This window comes from Giraffa tippelskirchi, chromosome 10 (genome assembly GCF_054371585.1).
Source record: "Giraffa tippelskirchi isolate mGirTip1 chromosome 10, T2T-mGirTip1v1.2.pri, whole genome shotgun sequence".
Lineage (NCBI taxonomy): Eukaryota > Metazoa > Chordata > Mammalia > Artiodactyla > Giraffidae > Giraffa > Giraffa tippelskirchi.
In genome coordinates this window covers 139704731-139727051 of record NC_137284.1, presented here as the reverse complement: position 1 = coordinate 139727051, position 22321 = coordinate 139704731, and the positions used below count along the sequence as shown (strand labels likewise).

Sequence of the window (22321 nt, the reverse complement as noted above, 5' to 3'; positions counted from 1 at the left end):
TCTGTGAGGTGCTGAGGGGGGTCATGGCTGCCTGGAAACCAGATTCCTGGCTTCCTGGCAGGCACACATGTTGTATTTGAATTGAAAAGGCCATTTTCCTTTCTGGTGTGTGCGTGTGAGTGTGTGTGCATGTGTGGATGTGGATGCGTTCGTGCACGAGAGCTGGCGTGTGTCTGGCGTGCACCTGGGTCTCCATGTATGAACTTTTCAGGACAAGAATGTGCGTGTCCCCACCTCCACGTGATTTGTACCACGTGTGGCGATGAGGGTTTGGGGGATGAGAAACAGTCTCCTGTTCCCCCATGTGGGATCCATCAGCGAACCCGTGTGTTGTTGGTGTCTGGGACCCATGAGGATAAGGTGAGAGGTAAGCATACACCTATGGCATCAGAGAAAATTAGGTGTCAGATAGATCACCAAGATGCTGTTCGCCACATCGACTTTGTGGCTGTTCTTGGGCATGAGGATAGGTTTTGATGGCCCCTCCACGTACTTTTACTCAATCTCTCTGCCAAGACTGGCCCACCTGCTGGCTTTTGGCTTCAAGTCACACCCCTGCAATAGAAAGAGGGTGCCCAGTGATGGAATTTGCAGTCTTGGTCTCATTAGCTCCAAGACCTCACAGTCAAGCAAAGAGTACGTGACAGTGGTGGTGCCACCTTGCATTTGCTTAGTATGTTCTTAAGTGTCTTCACTTGCCTTTTTTTTTAATACTTATTTTTGGCGTGCTGGGTGTTCATTGTCATGTGGGCTTTCTCTAGTTGTGGTGCAGAGGTTTCTCATTGCAGTGGCTTCTCCTGTTGCCGAGCACAAGCTCCAGGATGCCCTGTCTTCAGTAGTTGTGGCATGTGGGCTCAGGATTTGCAGTTTCTGGACTTGAGGGCACAGGCTCAGTTGTTGTGGTGTACTGGGCTTAGTTGTTCCACAGCAGGGTGAGATCTTCCCACATCAAGGGTCAAACCCATGTCTTCTGCTTTGGCAGGATGATTCTTTACCATTGAGCCACCAGGGAAGCCCCCTGCCTTCTTCATTTATTTAATAAGCATCGACTTCTTGCCAATGTGGCCGCCCACCAGGAACAGGTGGACAGTGGAGGTGACGTTATTCCTATGTCTGTCCCATAGTTTGTTGGGATGAGAACCAGAACTGGGAATCAGGGTCCCCCTTTGCTGAGAGCTTCTGTGCTCCTCCTCTGGGAGCATCTGCAAGCACCTGTCTTCAGATGCACCCTGAGGTGGTGCCATGCACTTGCCTGCACAGGGGTCCTCAGGATCCCATGGGAGGGGTCCAAGGACCTGTCTGAGATGGAACTGCTCCCCCTACAGAGTGGCGACAAGGAAGTGGGGCAAGGATGATCCTGCAGGATGAAGACATCACCACCAAGATTGAGAACGACTGGAAGAGACTCAACACCCTGGCACATTACCAGGTAAGGGGACCGTGGACGTGTAGGGGCTAGCAAGCTAGGCAGCGAGTCTCTGTCCGTGAATAGCAGGTTCGTCCTGAGGCTCTTACCAAGCCCTAAACCCACTTCTTCACCAGCACTCTGTGTGCCCTTAGCGACCCAGGGAAAACATGGCCCCCCAGGACACCCTGACCTTCTTGGAGATAGCATGCTGGGTGCATGCTTCCTGCAGGGCGTGGGCACAGACTCTGAGCAAAACCCTTTCTTAGGTGAGCCCTGGAGTTTAAGGCTGGGTGCTCTCCCAGGGAAGCATAAGGACAGAGGGTGCTGGTGAGAGGCTCTTGCCAGAGTCACTCCAAGAGTGAGCCCCACCATGGACTACAATTCTATATTCAGATCTGTCCTGTTTCATCAAAGGAAAACTGACAGCCTCCTCCATCCCCTGGTTCTCGGTGAAGCCCTGATTGTCCCCAAGGAAAACGTTCATCCTGATTGGGTGGCCGAGTTTCTGTGCCCAGGCCCTTACCTGCCTTTCCCTGGTAGGTCCCAGATGGTTCCGTGGTGGCCTTAGTGTCCAAGCAAGTGACAGCCTACAATGCAGTGAACAACTCCACTGTCTCTAGGACCTCAGCAAGTAAATATGGTGAGTTCATCAAATCTTTCTGGGGAAGAAAGAATGCCCCCTGAGCAGCTGTGGTCACCAGGGCAGCACTGCTGGAAGATAGTGGGTGCCGGGAGTGAGGAGTGGGGAGGGAGGGGGGGAGTCAGGCAGGCTGGCTCCCGGAAAGGAACACTGGACCCAAAAGAAGGCTCCTGGTTCTGGGCAGGGACTGATGCAGCAGCAGGAGCTTTGTCCCTGGAAACAAGAAGAAAGTCTAACCTTCCTGAGCGTCCTACAGTCTCTAAGATGCTCCCACATTTGTGATAACTCATTATCAAACGTCAAGTTCATAATAATCAGTGAATTAAATAATTATTATTTCCCCCTATTATGCAGATTAGCAAATTATAACTCCGATGCACAGAGGCTAAATGATGTGTAAAGGTCACACACTATGAAGCAGTTGAGGGAAGGTACAGACCCAGGTCTCTGCTCCTCAGGGTGGGGAGAAGAGCGCCAGATGTGGGCTGGATGCCCTGGTGCCTTCTTACCAGCAAAACTGGCTGAAAAAGCTACCAGCCTCATCAGACGGTTCTGGGAAATAAATAGAAGACAACACACAATGGTGCCTGAACACAGTGGCACCTGCCTCTTCTTTTCCTGCTCGGGACTCATCTCACCACACCTCAAACTGCAGCAAATAAATGGTCCAGGTGAGAGAGGCAGGTGAAGGTACACAAGTGACAGGGAAATCACTCAGCTGGTGAGTCACCAGTTAAGGGAAACAGGCTCCCAGCTCTTTCATAAGTGCATGCTAAGTCGCTTCAGTCGTGTCTGACTCTTTACGATCCTATGGACTGTAACCTGCCAGGCTCCTCTGTCCATGGGATTCTCCAGGCAAGAACACTGGAGTGTGTTGCCATGCCCTCCTCCAGGGAATCTTCTCGATCCATCCAGGGATAGAACCTGCGTCTCCAGCATTGGCAGGCGAGTTCTTTACCACCGACACCACAGGGGAAGCCCCACCACCACCTCCCCGAGCTCTTTCATTGGTACTTAATTGGCGACACAGAACACATCCTGAGACTTGAGAGCTCTTACAAGGAAAGTACAAAAAGAGACAAGCTTATATTTTTTTACAAATTGAATTGTAAGATACAAGAACAAGAGGGAAGGGAATCCGATTGGGTAGACAAGACACAGAGAATTTCCTGGAGGTGGTGGGAAAAGTGTTTCAGTTTCAGGAATGTACAGAAGCGCTTCCAAAGGCAAGAAGGATCAGAGTTGGCCTCAGCTGGAGCCGAGCTGTGCCATGAACAATAGGCTGGAAGGTTGGGTGGCCTTACCCCCCTGGGGTCCTTGCATTGGCAGAAAACATGATCCGGTACACGGGCAGCCCCGACAGCCTCCGTTCGCGCACACCAATGATTACCCCCGACCTGGAGAGTGGAGTCAAGATGTGGCACCTGGTGAAGAACCACGAGCATGGGGACCAGAAGGAGGGGGACCGGGGGAGCAAGATGGTGTCTGAAATCTATCTGACACGACTGCTGGCCACTAAGGTACAGGACTTCAGCCAGGGTGCGGGGCACGGGTGGGTTACGGGGTGGGGCGTCATCACCCCACAGAAATGTCAGAGCTGGCAAATACCTAGCATCTGTGCTGGTGACCTTCCCCCCCACCTCAGTCATCCATCCATGCAGGCCCTGCTCATCAGTCTGATCTCCTTCCCAGCACAGAACCTCGGCATCCTTCTCAACCCAGTCCTGCAGCCAGCCCCTCCCATACATCCAGGCTGGCACGCAGTCTGAAGTCTTGATTCCATCCCTTCTCTTGCCCTTGCTCAAATAGAGAGACACTAGCCATGTGTATTTGTGGTCCTCTGCCATGCCTTCTGGAAGACTGGCTATATATCTCTGGGGTGTCACATACAGTCTCTAGTGGTGGAAATTGGGGCCCCATCAGTGACTTTGCAGGCCCCGTTTCTAATCCTGGTTCTGGGGACCCTGCGTGCCTACAGTTAGTCCCTCAAGGCCTGAGACTGGCCCCAGCTCTGTTCTCTGTGGACCCAAATGAGTCAACTGTTCATTAGCTGACGTGAGTAATGCCCGAACAGAACCAGCAGATTGTGCTTGTCTGCTCTGACCGAGTGAGTTGTTCATTAGCATTTGTGAAAAGTGCTAAAATAACACCGCCAAAGGGTGTTAAAACCAAACCGCGGTGTTGGCAGAGGGAGGCTTCCTTAGGTCCAGTCATCAGTGTTATATCTATTTTCCACGTGCCGGGGAAATGGAAAGCTGCTCTGAGACAGATGAGAGCGGGCAGGAGGAGGGTGCAGATTCTTTGCACGCGCTTATGCGATTTTACCCAAGCAGGCCTGGCTTGTGTGCTGGCCTCCCCTCCCCTCCGCCATCTGGGAGGTCAGGCGATCGTACAGCCCCGTCCTCAGAGCTCTCAGGGCGGGCAAGTTGTGTCTGAACTTGGTCCCCTCCGCAGGGCACGCTGCAGAAGTTCGTGGACGACCTGTTCGAGACCATCTTCAGCACGGCGCACCGCGGTTCCGCCCTGCCGCTGGCCATCAAGTACATGTTCGACTTTCTGGACGAGCAGGCAGACAAGCACGGCATCCACGACCCGCACGTCCGCCACACCTGGAAGAGCAACTGGTGAGTGAAGGCCGAGCGGAAGCCCCATGGGGAGAGGCCAGCCCAGAGTCGATGGTTGGCCTTGGAGACAGACGAGAAGGGGCTTGCCCGCCTTCCCTTCGGCAGCTCTGTGCAAGCGCTTTCCGGGGCTCCGCCTCCTTCCGGTCCTTTTGGGTGTTCACTTCCTCTCTCCCTTTTCTCAGTGGAGTCGTCCATCTTTGTCATCAGTCCAGTCAGTCAACAAACATTCAACCAACTAAATGAGCAACCATGAGCATGCCAGATGTCACAGCCAGGTCGCTCTCACATCCAGGTGCCTCCCCTCTGCCTGACATCACGCTGGACTCTGAGTCTGCAAAGACTGTTGGGGCTTGGCTTCTGCCCTCGTGGCCTGACAGGAGGGCAGCTGTTTGGATAGAGGGACACATGTGAGGATGTGGGATGCGTGTGTGCAGCTGGGCTGTAGACAGGCAGCAGCTCACAGAGACTCTTAAATGTAGTTTGGAGCACAGCTAGGAGTCACCTAGGTGAATGTGGGAGTGTTTCCAGTCCATTCAAGACATGGTTTTTCCTTTCCAGAATTCCCTTTGGGGAAGGGACTGTCCCATAATTAGGGTGTCTTTGAGACGAGGGGAGCCTCTAACTCTTAAATGACACTCTAGGTGTCTCATCACGGTCCCCTCTCTCCTTTAGCCTTTATCCGCCTTTCCCTTCGTTCGTGTGTCGGTTGTGTTTCAGTGTGAGACTGCAAGGTCAGATATCAGTATGCAGCTCTCGTGGCGGAATCTTGCACAGAGCTGGGACTCAATAAATATTGATGGAGATGCAGAGCCGAGATGGTCTCTACTTGAGAGTTCCACCTGGGGTAAAGCCATCTTATATTTAGTCCCTTCAGTTCCGGAATCGCCTCCTGGTAGCTTTTACACAGTCCTTGTGCTGGGGTATTCTTCCCCAGCACATTCTTTCAAAGCAGCACCAGCCTGCTGCCCAGCACCTGCCGACTGCCAGGATTGACATGGTACTAGGGCTCAGCCAGTCACCCTGACAGACCAGGGTCCCAAACCAAAACCCGGATCTAGGCAGAAGTCAGCCTGGGGCACTGAAATGTTATTCAGGATAGGATGCTCTGGCTTCCTCTCTCTTTCCCCTGAAGAATAGTGCATCTCCACTGAAGTTGGAAAGTCAGGCAGGAACAGTTTTGGACCATAAAACTGAAGAGTAGGGTTGCTCCCACAGTAATTCTGGGTGCATCGTGGAGTTCTTGTGACCTTTCAGAAATAAGATACTTAGACTCTGGGCCCCATCTAGTCCAGCGCTGGGTGAAGGCAGCTCCCTCTTCCGAAAGGCCTGCCGGTCTGGCCTCTCCCAGTGCCTGCCCATAGGTAAGATTGCATTTGAGGACTTCCCTGGTGGTCCAGTGGTTAAGACTCTGCACTCCCAATGCAGGGGGCATGGGTTTAATCCTCAGTCTGGGAACTAAGATCTTACATTCCGCATGGCATGGCCATAAAAGGGGGGAAAAAAAAAGGATTGCATTTGACTCTGCCCACCTTTTCAGCATGACTCTGCAGCTGTTCCAAGGGCATGTCCCCGACCCACCCAGTCTGCTTCTCTCTGCCACCGAGTCTTCCTTCTTACCACCTGAGTTGAGTGCCTGCAGCCTTCAGAATACAAGAAATGCCCTGTCTAGACCTTATCCTGGGAGAGCTGCTGTTTCCAAACCATGCCCTTGTAACCTTTACAAGAACATCCCCTGAAATGGTATCTAAACCAGCATACACCTCCCTCTGGGCTAAGTCCACCTCCAAGATCCAATAAAGTCCTTGGGGGAGAGGGCAGAATCTTCCTTCCAGCTCATCCAAGTGCCAGCTGTTCTCAGAAAGAGCTCCGATCCCAGTGAAGGGCAGTCAGGCAGGAGTACCAACTCTCAGGTCCTCTCATCAGAGAACACACTTCCCTGACCCTGGCCATGGCCACCTGGGCAAGACTCAGTCAGTCCAGTAATTATGAGATCTACATACTGACTTGGGGTTCATTGTTCCTGATTGGAAAGAGATTGTTTCCTTATTCCTGGCCAAAGTTGTAGCTCACCCTCTACCGTGCTCCCTTCCTCCTCATCCCCCTGTCTTTTCTCTCTTAAATAAACCTCCTGCTCATTTAGCCTGAGTGGCTGCAATCAACCAGAGATTAGTGCCACCACTAATGTTAATAATATGCTAATAGTTCATTAGGCAGGAGCTGCTGTGGTCTCCCTGTTTGATTTGCCTGTCAGCACAACTGGCTGAAGGAAGGAGAATGTTGGGAAGAAACAACCTGTGGCAAATGTGGGCTCCAGGGTCCCTCTCTGGGTTGAACTTCGAGAAGCAGGAATATATGACTGGAGATTTCATCTTTTGGGCAGTCCTGCATCCAGGGCTCTGAGCCCAGCTCTCAGGGTCTCCCCTGGGCAACTGCAGTGACCCTGACTTTCCCCCAAGTGTCAGAACTTTTACCATCCCTTTATTGCTCTTTGGATTTCCCAGGATGAAACAAGGGCCGCTTAACATTGTTAGACCTCAGTGCTGGCTGCACAGCACACTTCGTAGGAACTTAATAAATACTTGTTGACTGATATTGTCAGTCTTGAACATGAGATCTTACTGTATTTTAGCATTTGCTGTATGTATATGCTGGCTGCTGGGAGATACAACGAATATAGAAATCTTGTTCTTGCTGGGTTGAAATAATGTAATTCAAAAGACTTTTAGTTCTAAGAAGCAAGCCAAACACATAGGAACATTATGGCTATTACCAACTATTACCAACCGTGAGAACAGCAACCAAAACAACAATAAAACATCAGGGCCCATGGCAGGAGGTGAGGAGGTGGGGGCAGAGGGAGGGAAATAAGTAATCCCTTGCTGGGTGCCATCCCACTTCCTGACCTATGTCTCCATAGGCTAGATGACATTTGCAGGATCAGAGAGCCAGCAGAATACAGTCACAGAGGGGCATGTGGGCAGGCTTTACTCGATGCCCCAGGGTCCTTTCTAGCAATAGTTAGAGGGTTTATGGTCCCCAGACTGCACTGCACGTTTCATGTCCTCTTTGACTTTGTTGAACTGATTGGAGGTACTTTCTTGCTCCTTTTCCTCCCTCTCTTCCTCCGGGCTTTATTCAGCTAAAGAACACCTCTGTATCTTTAAAACAGAGACCATTCAGCACGGTCCTCTCTGTGAAGTCTTTCCAGACATGTCCCTCTGGGTAGCTTTGATCACACCAACCTGGGTCTTAAACTAGACCCCCTCCATCCTCTGGGTCCAGCACCTAAAATTCTTGATTGCATACCTGACCTCCCCATGCACCCACCAGAATGCAGGCTTCTCAAGGACCGGGGATGGGTCTTATTCACACTGTACCCACACTTGCTAGCATGGCTGTTGGTATACAGTAGGTGCTGACTGGAAGAAAGGGAGAGGAAGGAGGGGACATAACAGGGCAGGTGAGAGCCAGAAGTGGGGTTTCTTCAGCTTGCCAGCTTGGAGATGAGAATCAGTAAGTTTTGCTTGAACTATTCAGTGCTAGGGCCCTCACCATGTAAAAACAAGCTGATTGGGTCAGGCAGGGAGGAAGAGTGTGGCTTCTTCCACATGTTACAGTGAGGGCAGAGAATAATAAATAGCCTAGGTTCCAGGCTATTTAAGATTTGCCAACCAGATATGTTTTGTATCTGACATCGGGGCAGACAGTGGAAGAGAGAGTTAGACATTCTACTTTCCAGCACCTGTCATGACTGCTTCAAACCCCAAAGCCTTGTGCTCTCAGGGCAGCTGGGGAGTTCTACAGTCCAGGCTGGGCATCGAGACCTCCAGTGCCCATCAGCGCTGTATCTCTGAATGGACTGTTCAACCCTGCTGATCTTCAGCTCCCCGGAAGGTGAATTGATGGCATGGAGAAGGGCCCTTCAGAAGGCTTGCTTCCCAGCCTTTTCTCTTCCTCCAGGGACCTCTCTGGGTCAGTGTCCAGCTCCCCCACCCCATTTCCCTTGACCATCTGCCTCTTCCCTCTACACAGCCTGCCCCTGCGGTTTTGGGTCAACATGATCAAGAACCCCCAGTTCGTGTTTGACATCCACAAGAACAGCATCACTGACGCCTGCCTCTCCGTGGTGGCCCAGACCTTCATGGACTCGTGCTCCACGTCGGAGCACCGGCTGGGCAAGGACTCCCCCTCCAACAAGCTGCTCTATGCTAAGGACATCCCCAGCTACAAGAACTGGGTGGAGAGGTGAGTGCTGGCCCGGGGATCCCAGCCAGGACCCTGGCCGCAGCAGGCAACTTTTCTGGGGGTGTGTAGGGGTGGCCCTTCCCCTCTGCAGTGGGTGGGGCTTGCAGACTGGTCCTTGCACAAAGCCCCATCCTGCACTGGGACACCCACAGCCCAAGAACCCGGTGTTGTCAGTCGAAACAAGAATGGGACATGGCTAGAAGTTGCCACGGTGCTCTGCTTCCCTGCATGGAGGACCCAGATCTTCCTAGGCCCAAGGAAGAAGTATATTCCCCTGCTCTAATGCTCACCAAAAAAAAGAAAAACAAAAAAGACTTCAAGGGACCGAATAACATCTTGCCACAGACAGGCTGGAGCCCTGTCCATCTGGCAGTTCTTCCAGTGTCCTGTGGGGATGTCATTGTCACCCTGAAGAGCTTCTTGCTGTCTCAGTCCCTTGATGCTCAGGTGATGAGCTCTAGATGCTTCAGGCCCTGATCTAATCCAGTCTCAGCTGTGCACCTGTGTGTGTGGCGGGGAGGGCACCTGTATGCCATTAAGCTGGATTCCTCTTGGCACAAAGCTAACTCACAGTAAACAACATTCATGGTTTGTCTGGGTCGCATCAGCTCCGTATGCCAAGCACCTGAGCTAGGCAACCAGCTGAAAGTCTATTTATTTATTCATCACAGGAGCTCTGGAATATAAGAGGACAGGCTTTATAACCTCATTCTGTGCCCATGAAGGTGAACTATACATACAGAATGGCTAAGTAATCAGTCCAAGATGACTTAAGCGGGCAAGAGAAAAGTAGATCCCCAAATTCAACTGACTCCCAAATCTCCTTTCTACCATTTACGATCCTTTTAGACAGGGCCTCTGCCAACCCATATGGTGTCCATGTGAATTAAGGAAGGTGCTCCTTCCTACCAGAGGATGTGGCCCCACGCCAGAACGTGTGGTTTGTTGAGTGACAGGCTAACTGTCAGCCCTAGCTCACCCCCTCCTTTGTGCAGTGAACAACCTGCACAACTCTACATGGCGATTCTGATTTTAGAGTCCGTTTCTCTTTTTCCCAAGCTTAAAGACAGGAAACCTGGATGGAGACTCAGATTTGGTGTCTTTTTAAAGAGTCAAAGAAACCAGAAGTTGTTCTTAACTCGGCAACTGAGACAGAATGAACAATACCATTTTGCTCATGGTAGAGACACAGTCCCATCTTTATACTTGAAAACTGCCTTCCCTTGTACAGAGGGAATAACCAAGAGGGGGTGGGATCCTGGCCATTCTCAGTCACAAAACCTGGCCATCCCAGGTCTGCTGAAAGAGTTGCGTTGTGTCTTCCCTCTCCCCCTGTCCTTTGATCTCTCCCCCACCCCTTCCTGCTGGTGCCTGTGGTGCGCATCCAGCCTTGGCTGTCAGAGAGAGAGCTCACTCTTTTGTCCTTGTATCTGATTATGTCTGAGTCACCAAAGAGGTTTTTACCTCCCCCTGCATTGCCAGTGGCTCACTCTTCTGACTACAGAGCCGCCAGGAGCGAGTTTTCCTGTGTGGTCAGCTGGCTCTTCAGCAAAGAGAGAAAAGAAAGAGGCAGCAGCTGGACTCTTGGGCATCCCTACCCCAGTGCAGTGTCGCTGCGACGGGACATCGGGCAGGGAGAGAGAAAGTGGGGATGAGATGGGCTGGGAGCATTGATGAAGCATCTGCTTAGAGGACGCTTCCCCAGAACGGCGCTCAGTCGGAGGTGAGGATAATGCAAGTGCCAGGTGAACGGTCTCCCTCTTGCTTGGTGCTAAATGAGAGGTGGGCCACGTAGCTGCTATAGGTCACGAGTCACCCCAGTCCATCTGGTTATTTTTAGGAGTGCCTTGATGATTTCCATTTCTTATCTCACTAGTTTCTTAGCAACCAGTGGCACTCTCAGGAAAGTCATCTTTCACTTGTTTGGGGTCCCAAATCCTTCCTCCTCTCCTTCTGGGATGAGGGTGCAAAGAAGGAGGGGTTGAGAAATAGCACGGCCTGGTCTGGAGATCATGCATAGAGAGCTTCTTCCTTTGGTAATCAGTTCCACCCTCCCTTCACCAGGAGGCTGGTCTGCTGAGGGCCCCGGCAGCCTCAAGGTCAAAAGAGTGATGGTAGAACTCCCTTTTCTCATGGCCAGGGCTTTCCCACCCCTGATTTTGTGGTCTGGCTGCTGTGCGCACACAAGAAGTCCATACTTAGGGCCTCACTGATGTAGAGTGTGCTCTACACGCATTTGGGAAGGGTCTTTTGTCCGCGCCACTGAGAAATGGGGTTTACTCTGGCTGGCCCTCTCTCTAGGGGGTTGAGATGTGTTTGGATTCCAGAGGCCCTACTAACTCTGCTGGTTGGGTAACCCGAGTCATCCTGTCCCACCTAAGCTGTCACATCTCCTAGAAGTTCTTCATCTACCTATCCCTGCACCATCCCCCCTCCCAACCGCCCACCTCCCTCCCATCCTTCCTTCCACTTGTCATCTCATGTACCCTTCATCCCATTCCTGCCCCCTTGCCACACTGGTGGTTGGCAGCCCCACTGCAGACTCCCAGTCTTTGCCGCCTTCATCCAAGTATGAGAGGTTTTGCTTACAGACACATCTAGAGAAAGGGAGAAGAATCTCTTGGTTCCCCAGTAGCAACCACCCACTCCACTCATCTTAAGGAGCAGAAGTCAACAGTGTTGTCACCAAACTGGTGTGTTACAGTCAGTAGTCATTCCTATCTCATTGCCAATAGCAGTAACATTTTCATGCTAGAGGGATTGCCTCTCATATTAAATAGAAATTAACCCCAGTAATAAACCCCAGCCTCCCTTGCTTGCAGGCACAGGTTTTCTACATAGGAATGAGTGAGATAGAACCACAGTTGACCCCTGGGAATTGGACCAAAGGGTGCCACACATTGGGATGCCACCTATCACCTATGTCACTTGTGAAAAGGTTAAGAATTTTAACTACTTAAAAATGCCTGCTAAAGAAGCCATCACTCAAAATATAAAACTGTAACAGTTCACCCTGGGAGCCATACTGGAGGTGAAGTATGGACATTTCATTAACGTATTCATTCATCCATGGGTCAAACATTTTATGGGTGCACTGAGCACTCAGGATAGATTAGACTTGATCCTTCCCTTATGGTCCTCATGGTCGAGGAAGATACAGATAGGCAGGCACCATGAGCTGTACTCGTGGGGGCTCAGGAAGCAAGGAGCTGGGGGAGGTCAGTGAATGAACACAGAGGAAAAGACTTTTGTACAGGACCTTGAAAGGCAAGCATCTCTACATTAGAGCCTCAAATGTGTCTTCTGTGTCTACGTCTTCATCCTTGAGGTGTTGAAAGGGAGAGGATACACTGGGCTCCGCAAAAACTTCAGGGCATTGGAGACTCTCTTCTCAATCACTGGGGCCATCCTAGAGACAGAGATGGGTGCCACCATCACACTGGGCGCATCTCACAGAAGCCCATGAATGTGAAACACTGCAGACTGGTCCACAGCCGTGAATCCAGCTATTGGTGGTTGGTGGCTGGATTTGTAGCAGCTCCTGAGGGCCAGTGTCAGAACCATATCAGAACCACGATGGCGCTGGCATCCCACCTGGTATGACCAAGCACAGCAAAGAAAGCTGGATAAGGCCAGTGGTGGGCCACAGCCCTCCTCAGCGGGCCAGGCCCTGGCCAACTCGAGGGTGGGTCCCAGGAGACTTTCAGAGCACCAGTCCCTTCTAGAGAAAGACTAACCTGCAGGAGGACATCCCATGGGAGCAGGTTCAAGAAGAGGAATCCAGATTGACCTTTCCTTTCCTCACCGCACAGCCAGCAGATAAGAACACTCGTGTGAAGTTCGTTAATGGGGCATAATTGCATTCTTCACAGTCAATAAGCCTGCCCAGTGGCAGAGCCCAGCACAAAGCCCCTACATGGCAGGTGCTCAGGAGAGAGCAGTTTTGCCCACAGCACAGAGATGCCAGAGCTGGGCCATCGTCAGGCTCAAGGGGTGCAGTTGGGTAGAGCCGTGGAGAGAAACGGGGAGAGGTCAAAGCAAGGGCAGCAGAGACCTGCAGCCGGGAATGGGCCCACTTAGCTCCAGGCTGGGCTGGGGACCAGGACGAACTGAATATCAGCCAGACCTGACGCCCCACACTCCTCTAGGACATTGAACATTCCAAAGCCACTCAGCTCAGCCATGTAGAACTTGCTGAAGATGAGGACAAATGGCCCATCCCCAGGTGGGTTTGCATGTGGCACAGACGGGCAGGGCCCTCTGCACATGGGCAGCAGAGGAGGGATAGGCCACTCACCCCACCCCCATGACTTCAGTGAGGAGTCAGAGCCCTGCCCTACCCACTTTACTCTCAACTCCACCCCACACTCTCTCCCTCTCTTTCTCTCACACATTTTCTAAATATCCTCTTTGGAGAAAGCGACTGGGCTTTTAGTGTGCTACAAGGCAGGCCATTCAAAAAGGACAGGGTGCTGGGTGTCCGCTATTTCTGGGGAAGACAGTGTGGTCCCTAAGCACACAGGTCGCAGTAGGAGCCCCGATGCTATCTGCAGAAAGCCTGATAGAGCCATCCTCCTACCTATAAGGTTTCACAAGCAGGTAAAAGAAACGGCAGGAGCCTTTGCTTCTGATGACGGTCCTGCCCCGCCAGGGGGACGCTGGGGTTTTCCTGGAGGTCAGTAGCTCTGACTATCCTAGAGGACACTCTGGTCCCAGCTGTGTCATCAGAGCCGTGTCTGGCTGCTGGCCGGGACACAGGAATGAGGGAGTTGTCCGTTCCTGTTCCCTCCATGCAACCTTTGGACGTGACCTCTTACAAGACAAATGTATTTTGCTCGGTCGGTGTGCAATTGCAAGGGGGCGATGGCACAAATATTGTTGAGCGTGGTGAGGCTGGAGGCACCACTGATGCTCCAGGTCTCCGCTATAAAACGGAACATTGCATTTACTGTCTTCCAAAATAGTGGCAATGAATCCAGTCTCTCACTGGAGCACTTGTACCTCGGGTGTCATTCCCCAGAACTCCAAGGAACTTGAAGATGTTTTGGGCTGGCTTGCAGGCCTGGAAGAGAGTGGGCTCTTCTGGAATGGAGCAGAGGACCTAGAGTGAAACAGAAAAGGAGCGAGTAAGGGGCCCAAGGGCTCTGGAGATAGGGAGTGGGGGGCAGGGGAAGAAAGAAAGTCCACATGAGCCAGGGATGTGACAGCCTTTGCGCAGGGCTGTGGCTCACGCAGGGCAGCCAGCCCAGCCCTGGCCTACTCTTGCTGGCCTGGGGATGCTCTACGCAGATTAACTAGAACTGTCATTCAGTCAGGGTCTTGAATGTGATGCTGAAGTGGCACACAGGTGCCGCCTCTGCCAGCCTGTCACCCAGCTCCAGTGGGCCGCTGTGGGCAGAGGTGGAGGTGGGGAACAGAGTGTAGGACAGATGGATTCACGGTCAACACAGTGAGGGATGCAGAGGGAGAGATACAGGACTGTGGTCCAGGGTGAGACTGAACCAGTGCCCTCCGCTCACCTAATCAAGCCTTGAGTTCTGGGAACCCAGGGCCCATCACTGTCACCTGTGCTTGCCCAGGTGAGAGTGAGTGACTCAACTAAAATGTTGTGCCCCAGTGGCCTCACTTGCCTCACCCTGGTCTCCACTGTGGGGACTGTCCCCCCCCGCACTCCTCTGTTCTAAGCTCCCAGGCTCGCTGTCCCCGGCATTGAAGCCATGGGCATTCAGTGTGGGCCTAGCTGGGACACCGTGGGGACTCCTGGGAGCCCTGCCCTGAGGTCCTGACTCTACCCCACCCCTGCAGTTGCCTCTCTTCCATGTGGCCCAGTGCCAGAAGCACCCAGGAGAGGGTGGCACCCAGGCGGTGTCTTTGGGACACCGGGGGCCTTTGGTTCCTCATTAGGAAGCGACACAGCTCCCCTCTGGTGGGAGATTTGGGGGTTGCCGCATAAAATTTCAAACTGCAGAAATTAAAAATGTAAATGTTGGCATGTAATTAACCAGTTGACAGGAGTGCACAGCCTCAAGTGACAGTGACTGATTGCCTTCTCCCAGCCTCTTCCCCCAAGCACCCCCAGCCCCCCCTTTTCCCCACTACTGCTCACAGACGGGGACAGCGTCAGAGCAGAGCAACTGCTTAGAAGAGCCTTCAGGCCCCTGGAGGGGACTTCCTGCATCTGTGGGAAGGGGTGTTAGAAGGACCTGAGAGGCAGACTGGATCCCTCCTGCGGGAGCTGGGAGCAAAGCCAGTGCAGGGGACAGCCCCTCCTTCCTCCTGGCCCCACCCTGTCCACTCTCTGACCATGTCTGGGTCACCCCTGAATCCCTTCTCTCTGCCTCCTGCATCCAGAGCTGCAGAGGGCACTCAGAAGCCCAGCTGGGAGAGAGCTCGGCATGATCTCTAAGAGGTCACACACAGGCATCCACTGGGCCCAGACCCAGAGCTGAGAGCACCCATCTCTTCCCTGCACCCCCCACTACACACACTGCACCCACCCACACACACACAGAGTTCTTCACTCCCATGCCGCCACAGGTATTACTCAGACATCGGGAAGATGCCCGCCATCAGCGACCAGGACATGAATGCATACCTGGCTGAGCAGTCCCGGATGCACATGAATGAGTTCAACACCATGAGCGCCCTCTCCGAGATCTTCTCCTACGTGGGCAAGTACAGCGAGGAGGTGAGTCCCACCCTGCCCTGCTCAGGGGCCCCTGGGGAAGGACTAGGGAGAGACCCAGATATACCTGCCTGGAGCAGCTTCTGTGCTCAATAGCACCACCCCAGGCACCCCCACCACCCACTTCTGCCAGGGGAAACTCTACCACCCAGGACTGGGGGGCTGTGCTCCAAAGACTGGGATGCTAGAAATGTTCCATTCTGTAAATTCTACATAATCCCTCTTCTTTTCAGATATGTACAACAAGTCTCTGTTTCTTTCATTATTTTTCTCTTTATTTTTTCTTCCTTCTCCTTTATTTCTTCCATTTCTCTCTCTGACTTCATTCTCTTTAATCAAGCAGTTCCTCACATCCGTGGGCAGGTCATAAGGAGTAGAATAGAAACAGTATGATAGGATAGAATCAGAACAGAATAGATGCATACAGAGTAGAATGGAGTCTTATTTTTAGTTGCTGTGTTCCCTAGTTAAGAAACCTCACCTGGGGTCATTGCCCCTTCAGACACAGCCATCTTTTGGCTGGCACAAAGGCGCCTATGAGAGTTTTCTTGGCCATATCAGTGTAGACCAGTTGGGTTCAGAGTCCAGGCTCCCCATGTCCGAGCAGCAGCACAACCACCCTCTCTGAGTGGAAGGTAGTAGTGGGAGCCAAAGCCAGTACCCTGGGTTCTCTACGTCCTCCTAGCCTCATCCCCGAGGGAGGATCTAGGAGCCCCAGCAGGGCCCAGTCCCAGTGTCCACAGGCCATGAGCTGTGAACAAATGTAGAGAAAGTCGGCAGTGGGTCCTTTGGGACCCCAAAGCCAGCCTGTGGGCCATAGCTGGTCCAAGACAGTTTCCACCTATCTGTGGCCACTTGTGAAGTAAGGAGTAGGCCAGTGTATGCATGCCACTGTCTCATGTTGGAAAGGACTGTCAGTCTGCAGGTTCAGTCCTCTTTTATCTTTTTATGCCTGTTCAGTCATGCCCAACCCTTTGCGACCCCACAGATTCTAGCCCGCCGCCAGGCCCCTTTGTCCATGGGATTCTCCAGGCGAGAATACTGGAGTTGGTTGTTGTGCCCTTCTCCAGGGGATCTTCCCAGCCCAGGGACTGAACTTGAGTCTCCTGCACAGCAGGCAGATTCTTAACCACTGAGCCACCAGCTTCCCAATTTCACTCTCCTACTGTTAGTATGAAAATGTCCCATCTTTATGAAATGTTAGGGCCAATCACTGGTGGTTCTTGGCCAGCTGAGAAGTTGGCAACTGACTTGGTCTCCCCAACTAAAAATAGATTAACCGGGTCAGGAAATCCAGAGCTCTGGGTGCCCCTCCTCCAGGCTTCAGCCTCCTCTTCCCTCCTGCCAGCCCCCCCACCCTACTCCCTAGTTCCTCAGACCCCAGGACTCCTGTCTATCACCTGCCCCTCCTGGAGTAGCCATGGTGTGACAAGTTTGTTATGTGACTTTATCCCTGTCTCTTGGAGCAACCCAGAGAGGGAGTCATAGGTCCCAGGTTTTATAGAGGAGGAAAGGAGGGTTCAGAGAGGTTTCATGTTTTGCCCCCACATCACCCAGCTAGAAACTGATGGAGCCGTTATTCACTGCTACACCTCCTGAGTCTAAGCCAGATTCCCACACATCTTCCTGCATGTGCCCACAATTGCTCCCTGTTATTCTCATCCACCAACCATCTAATCTCAGCAAAGGCTGTGTGGATGCTGGCCATTAGATGTCTATGACCAGTAAAGCTTGAGATATCACTCTTCGAGGGATATTTGTTTCTTAACAGGCCAAGTGGAGTCAAATAACTTTTTGAATGTGGAATTTCAGGCCTTGGGCTGCTGATGGGAAGATGTTCCTTTCTCATAGGGTGGGGGATGTCTTGATAGTGTGAAATCATAGTTGCCCTGAGACACTAAGCACTGTACTTTCCGCTGGGTGTGGACCCGCCTGCTGTTGAACCTAGAGGTAACAGCAGCATCTCAGCACAGGTGTCTTCTGCCCACTCTCAGCTGTTGTACATGGGTAGTGAAATGTACACGTGTGTTCAGACATGCCGACGTGTATGCTGGCATCCTGTGCTCACTGACACACAGATGCCCACGAGTTGGTTCCCTGTGCCCGAGCGCCCCCAACACCTCCCCAATCCAAGTCTTGCAGGCCGCCTGCCTCCCCAGCAACTCTGTGTGGGCTGCTTTACCTGCGCTCGTCTTCCCAAACTCTCTGACCACAACCCCTGTCAGTGCGTACCCTAAGAACACAGACATGTGCGCGCAAACTGGTAACCACCCCGTTCTTGGCTCTTCAACAGATCCTCGGACCCCTGGACCACGATGACCAGTGTGGGAAGCAGAAACTGGCCTACAAACTAGAACAAGTCATAACCCTCATGAGCTTAGACAGCTGAGAACCGTCCTTCCAGCTCGCCCGCTCCCCCCCTCCCCCACCGGAGGGAGGGACACACCAAGCCGTGCCTCAGTCTAGATTATCATCTTTACCAAGTACAAGTTCCGACTGGCGTCAGCAGCATCCCCTAAGCAGCGCTGTCTCCCCCTCTCTTTCTCTCTCTGCCTGTTTCTCTCCCGCCTCCCTGGATCCCCTCTCTTTCAGTTCCTCTGCCAACACGATTGAACCAAGCCGCCGACCCTCAAGTTAGTCCAGGATGGCCTGTTCCCATCCCACCGAGGGGCCTGACCTGAAGACATCAGAGGGTTCCTCTTTCGCAGCTGACCCCGAGAATCAGCAGCAGGGCCAGGATACAGATGAGGAGCCGTGGATGGAGGTGCTTCTGTGCTGTTACCCTGCCTTCCGTCTTTCCTTAGTCCCCACGTGGGTCTGAACTTGGCCTGGGGAAGAGGCAGTGAGCTTAGTATTATCTTCACTGGGAAGATGTCACCTGGCCCAGGTTTCCACATCCACGGGGTACCCCTGCAACTCTGGGAAGAAAGGCTGCACCTCCTGCATGTGGCTGGAGTAGGGAGCATGAGCGGTTGAGGGGCACCTTGCAAGCTGCCTCTCACATGTGGGATTGGCTGCAGAGGCTCCCTTGTCCCCTTCTGATCTTTTCGGAGTCCTTCTAAGCACCCATAGGTGCCCTGCCTGCCTGATCCTGGCCTGTGGAAAACCAGACAGGAGAAAGAATAGCAATTACAGCCCACTGTGGAGATCCTCCCGATGTGGCTCATAGTGGCAGAAAAATAACATGCGGGAGGAGAAAAGAAGAGAGTTGCATCTACCTGGAAGCAGAACTGGTTGTTTTCCATTCACCCCCACGTGCTAATGAATCATGGCCATAGTCAGAGGTCTAATCCCTTGCAGATCCCCGAGCACCGTCAAGAGGATGCACTTCCATCCTCCTTAGTCATCACTCATCAGGGGTCAGGGTCAAACACCAGTGCATCCAGGAGCTTCTACCTCCAGCGGTCCCCGTGGCTCCATCCCCACCGTCCTTCCTGAGAACTCTAGAGAAGGTTGGGGCAGACAGCCTCACTCCTGACTCCCTGCAGAGTCTGGTGCCGTTGCTATGCAGATGACTTTGTGACTGGACTGTTCAGACCTCCTCGGGAATTATTTCGTCAACATCTCAGCTGTCTCTTTAGTCACTCTCCTCCCTCCTCCCTTCTGCAGTCACCCCGGGAAGAAACACTTGCAAGCACAGCCTCTCAGAGACAAACCAAAATGCCAGCCAAACTCAGCCCCAGGTTTGTCATGTGTGGGGAGGACCGAAGAATCAAGAGAAAGGACCTGTCCGGAAATGGGAGGAGGGACATACCACTGACCTTGGCCCTGGCATCGTGTCTCTCCCTCTGTCCTTCCATTCACGGATACATCGTTTTAGCCAGCCAGGCAGATACGTGCTCAGACATGCGTCCTAGGTGAGCAGGGGCTCTGGTGAGAGACAGTCTGATGGAGGGCCGTGGAAACCTATAACCTTGAAAGGACCTTAGACACCATCTCCATCTGTAGTCCAGTCTCCGCCATAGACTCTCTGCAGGCAGCCCCGGTGTGAAGTTGTTCACCACTCTGGGAGACAAGCAGAGGCATCTGTGGGGTTGGGAATGAGGTTTCTACAGTCTTGCCTTCACTCCTCAAGCATCAGACATCTTCCACTGCCATCCAGTCCAAAGGGGCCCCTCGTGGAAAGAGGAAGGGACCAGACCATTTCCAGCAACATCTGTGGAACACCCTATATTTGAAGAATGCTAGCCCCTTTGGATATGAGCATGTGTGTGTGCATGTGTGAGATCTCATGTGCACATGCACGTGTGTGTGTGTGTGTGTGTGTGTGTGTGTGTGTGTGTGTATCTGTCTGCCCCAGGAGTAGGCAGAGAGCTCAGAAAGCTTTCTGGTCCTATTAGGGGTGAGGGCGGTGTCTGAAGCATTTCCCTTCTCTGCCCTTGCCCACCATTCATTCTTCAACTTCAGGACATTTCAATACTTGTTTTCTGTGCTGCGTGCTGGGGGGTGGGGTCACCTGTCTATAGGAAATCAGGGTGGTCACTGACCAAGAGAAGCCTGGACGTGACTGGAGGCCAGGCGGTGGTGACACAGAGCAGGGCATGATGTGGCATCAAGCGGGACAAGTGATGGGCAAAACGCAAGTAGCCTAATCAACGGGAAGAGGAGAGTGAGAAGCGATACGTTTCAAGTGGGAAAAACATAACCAAAGGTCTCGGCAAATGAAGTGCCAGGTGAAGAAGCATGGAATTTCTCCCCTTGATCATTAGATTTCCTCCCTGGAAGCCACAAGGCCTGGCAGGCCAGGAAGGAAGCATGCGGGAGGCAGGCTGAGGAGGCACCTGGGCCGCTAACATATATTTGCACATGTGAAGGGTTGGGGAGAAGAAAGACACAAACATATTTAACACAGGTGTGCTGAATGGAAGCTGTGAGCGTGTGTGCATGAGTGAATGTTTTGATTTATTTTTTAAGTTTTGCACAGTTAGAGGAAAAAAAACTGAACAAGCAGAGAAAAAGACTGTTACCATGGTTCTGCTGAAGCTTTTTTTTTACTGGATTATTATTATTGTTATTGTTTTGTTGCCGGTACAAAACTTTTTCTCCCCATGTTTTCATTATAAGAGAAACCTCAAACCCATCAGAGAAATGTCGGGAAGAAAAAGGGGAGGAGGATGGGCAAGTTTCCCTGGTTTCCTCATGTCTCCTGGGGGATGGTTTGGGGCAGGTTTTCTTTCATTGGTGGGGTGGTTGTTTCTGGTGCTTTGTTTGCCCGAAGTCTCTGTGGCCTATTGGGGATGGAGAAGTAGGACAGAGTCATGCAGAGCCACAGCCCATCTTGCCCGTAAGAGTGCTCTTTCCTTTCACTGTTTGTTTTCCATTTCTTTTGTTTGGATTCTTGGTACACGTGTGATACGTTTCAAAGTAAAAACAAGGCAGCACGATTAAAAAAAAAAGACCCCATGCTGGCCAGCATGCACGAGAGAAGGGACTTGGGCAAACTGGGTCCTGCAGAAGGGAGGTCTCTTCATGGCCCCCCCTCCGTGTCACAGTTTATGTGCAGGGTCACAGTTCTGTTCACGGTGGGACCTTTATCTGACTCCTAGAGTCCTGGGCAGAGAGCACAGGAAAAAAGGCCATGTCTCCTCACCTTCCCTTCATCCCATCTCTTTCACTCCTTCAACCCCCCCTTGAAACCACCAGGGTCCAAAATGGTACCAGGAGATCACACAGTCACGCATAACCAACCTAGACTAGGTGAGGACTTTGAATGTTGGAGCGAGATGGGATGGTGAGAGGCAGAGAGAAACGCTGTGAGGTCCTGAATTTAAAAATGAGTAGAGAGAGGCTGGGACAATTAGCTGCAGGCTGGTCATCTCTCCCGAGGGCACAAGTCTCCCCAGGTGTGGGCATATTTACCATTCCTTGTCCTTTCCTGGAAGGAGAAACCCTGACATGTCCTGGTAACCACAAACAGCAACACTGCCTGAAGCTGGCTTTTGTGGCTGTTAACTTCCTCTTGCCTTCTTTCAGTGTAGTTTGGAATTCAGGGACTTGGGAAAACCCGGGCATCCCATTGACCGAGAATACCATGCACACCCAGAGCCAGCCTAGAGCCTCTCTCTTGAGCCCATGGGCGAGTGAGTGAGGCCAGAGATGCTGGAAAAAGACAAGTCAGTTATTAGAGGCAGACAGCCAGGACTGGTCCCATGCAGCAATGGGGGTAAGGTCTCCAGCTCTCACCTCCCCACCCTGGGGTCAGTGTTGATGTGCTATCCCAACATTGCCCCCTCCCCTTTCCCTCACCAGGTCCTCGACCTCTGATCCCCTTTGCATGTCTGGCTCCTGAGTGTGCCCCTTCCCCAGCAGAGTGTCCCCATCCCCCGTTCTTACCCACCTCCTGCACGTGAGGCTCTGCCCCCAGGCCATGTATCCACTAAGTTCGGGAGCTGTTCAGCCCCAGATGGACAGCTCTGCCCTCAGTCCAGCCTCCTGGGACCACCCTAGCCCTGTCCTGCCTTCCAAAGTTGCCCCCACTGAGCCCTCAAGGCTCCCTGATACAGCCGTGGTCTGGTGGGTCTCCCACCAAAGGAGCCACAGAAGTGGTTTCCCCAATGACCTCTGTTCCACAAGGCAAGTCCTATTGATGCTTTCAGAGCCTCAACAAGGCCTCATTCCCACCCTACAAATGGGGAAGCTCCATATGCCATCTGTCTCTTCTCTCAGGACTAAGGGACACTTCTCCTTGACCTCACAGAATGCGAAGTCAAATATTTAGC

General features: G+C 52.4%; 1 protein-coding gene and 1 long non-coding RNA gene across 2 annotated transcripts in view; one reads left to right on the top strand and one right to left on the bottom strand.

Annotated features, from left to right (window-relative positions):
- PLXNA4 (plexin A4) overlaps nucleotides 1-20998 on the top strand; it is a 648412-nt gene extending 627414 nt beyond the window's left edge. Inside the window, exons 28-34 of the mRNA XM_081532910.1 lie at nucleotides 1326-1429; nucleotides 1949-2048; nucleotides 3378-3568; nucleotides 4503-4672; nucleotides 8705-8917; nucleotides 15455-15605; nucleotides 17896-20998. Of these exons, the coding sequence (XP_081389036.1) occupies nucleotides 1326-1429; nucleotides 1949-2048; nucleotides 3378-3568; nucleotides 4503-4672; nucleotides 8705-8917; nucleotides 15455-15605; nucleotides 17896-17991 (1025 nt within the window). The 3' untranslated portion in view covers nucleotides 17992-20998. The remainder of the gene's footprint in view (nucleotides 1-1325; nucleotides 1430-1948; nucleotides 2049-3377; nucleotides 3569-4502; nucleotides 4673-8704; nucleotides 8918-15454; nucleotides 15606-17895) is intronic.
- Nucleotides 11944-22321, bottom strand: part of LOC145523143 (uncharacterized) — an 88639-nt gene continuing 78261 nt past the window's right edge. Inside the window, exons 3-6 of the long non-coding RNA XR_014066381.1 lie at nucleotides 18280-18430; nucleotides 15513-15580; nucleotides 13497-14018; nucleotides 11944-12326 (exon numbers count right to left, since the gene is read on the bottom strand). This is a non-coding gene — a long non-coding RNA (uncharacterized LOC145523143). The remainder of the gene's footprint in view (nucleotides 12327-13496; nucleotides 14019-15512; nucleotides 15581-18279; nucleotides 18431-22321) is intronic.